At 61.5% G+C, this 1633-nt stretch overlaps 1 protein-coding gene across 1 annotated transcript in view; it reads right to left on the reverse strand.

Annotated features, from left to right (window-relative positions):
• The window catches only part of TMED10 (transmembrane p24 trafficking protein 10), a 27297-nt gene extending 26734 nt beyond the window's left edge, over positions 1–563 (reverse strand). Inside the window, exon 1 of the mRNA XM_029964096.1 lies at positions 321–563. Coding sequence (XP_029819956.1) covers positions 321–563 — 243 coding nt within the window. The remainder of the gene's footprint in view (positions 1–320) is intronic.
• Positions 564–1633: the final 1070 nt, after the last annotated feature.

The following is a 1633-nucleotide window of genomic DNA, read 5'->3' on the forward strand; positions in this document are numbered from 1 at the left end:
TAGGAGCAGCAGCAGGAGGCTGCTCTCCCAGTTGGACCTCTGCAGGTGTGCTGGAAGCCCGTGGGGCCACAGAGGAGCTCGGCAGGGCCAGCCAAGCACCTGGCACTGGGAGCCGGGCAGCGTGCTGCCATGGGGTGCAGGGGCTGTGGAGGGCTCCTGCCCTTGCTATCTGTACTTTCTGGTGCTCTGTGGTACCTTGGTCTGACACTGGCTGAGCCCCCATGACATCCCAGGGGCCGCTCCCTCGGCTGACCTCCCTCCCACACGTAAGGCACGACGTGGTAAGCAGCCGGCGGCGGTCCTGTCCCGTGCTAGCTGACCGCAGCGCCCAGGCTCCGCGCAATAGCCATTTCCCAACTGCAGGGGGCCGAGGCATTACGCAGGGCTTCTCGCCCGTGTGGGCCCTCCCGGGTGGTGTCTTCATCAGTGATGCTCCAACGCTTGGTCCCAGGCTGGTGAGGCAGGGCAACAAACTTTGGGCTTGCTGGCTTGGGAATTTTTGGCAGGAGGCGGCATGACTGGGACTCCTTCTTCTGTCTGGCACAGGAAGAGTCTGCCCACATCTAGGTTAGGTGCTAGAGCCCACTGCCTGGAGGGACTTTTGGGGAATGCCTCTTGCTTTTGTTTCTTGTGCAAGCAAGCAAATTTAATAGCACAACGTGGATTTGGAAGCTAATGTAATTAGGACGTGTCACGATGTCGATTGGCACCTCCCTGCTCCTCCAGTCTCCGGGTGCTGCATACCCTGTGCTCAGGTCTACTGCTGATTCACGTCAAAGCCGTCCTCTCCCTAATTACCGGGGGGGTCAGGCCAGGATCCAGCCTGCTCCGTGGCTCTCCTCACTCCCACGCAGTTCCCGCTGGGCTTCCCGCCGTGGCACCGGCAGGACGCACCCACTTCCTAAAGAGTCACCTCCTGGGAACACCGCCGAGCCTCCGCGGTGGTCACGGCATCCGACTCCCTCCCGCTCCGGGCATGTGCCTGTCTGAAAGCCCATACCTTCCGCCTGGCCGTTCCCGAGGAGGCACTGCTGGGTGAGGGATAACCCGCAGGGCAAGGGGGTCTACGTGCAACCACCACCCACCCACCCAAGGAGCTGCTGGCTGGGCTCGTAGATCTGCATCCTCGGGGTGTCCTCAAAAGGACCCATATCTGTCCCTCATGCATCCCCTCCCTGGCGCCAGGAGCCCCAGTTCCCTCAGCACACCACCGCATCCCCTTCGCTGGCACGATCCCCGAGGAAACCGGCGGGCGCAGAAGGCATGCCGGAGGACGGACGGGGTGTGCGTGCAGGAGCGTGCATATGTGCACGTCAGGGAGAAGGAAGCGGGGCTGCGAGTGCTGGAGGCGTTGTGAGCGCCAGGCACAGGCTGACAGGCAAGGGCTGCCGCTCCCGTAGGAAGATAAACTGTTTCACAACAGTCACGATGACAGTGAGTAGTTCACTCCAGAGTGATCCTACTTGCTGGAGAGGGAGAGGACAATCAGCGCCGAGAGGAGTGTAGCCCAACCCGGGATACGGGGGAACATCCTGAATATTATGTGGGTGGATTCAGTGTGTCTGTGTGAAGGGAGTGTGTGATTTCTGTGGGGAGTGCGGCAGCCCTGTAATCCCCTACAGTCCTGGCCAGG

Source organism: Manacus vitellinus, unplaced genomic scaffold (genome assembly GCF_001715985.3).
Source record: "Manacus vitellinus isolate BGI_N305 unplaced genomic scaffold, ASM171598v3 scaffold_6_pilon, whole genome shotgun sequence".
In the NCBI taxonomy this organism is placed as follows: domain Eukaryota; kingdom Metazoa; phylum Chordata; class Aves; order Passeriformes; family Pipridae; genus Manacus; species Manacus vitellinus.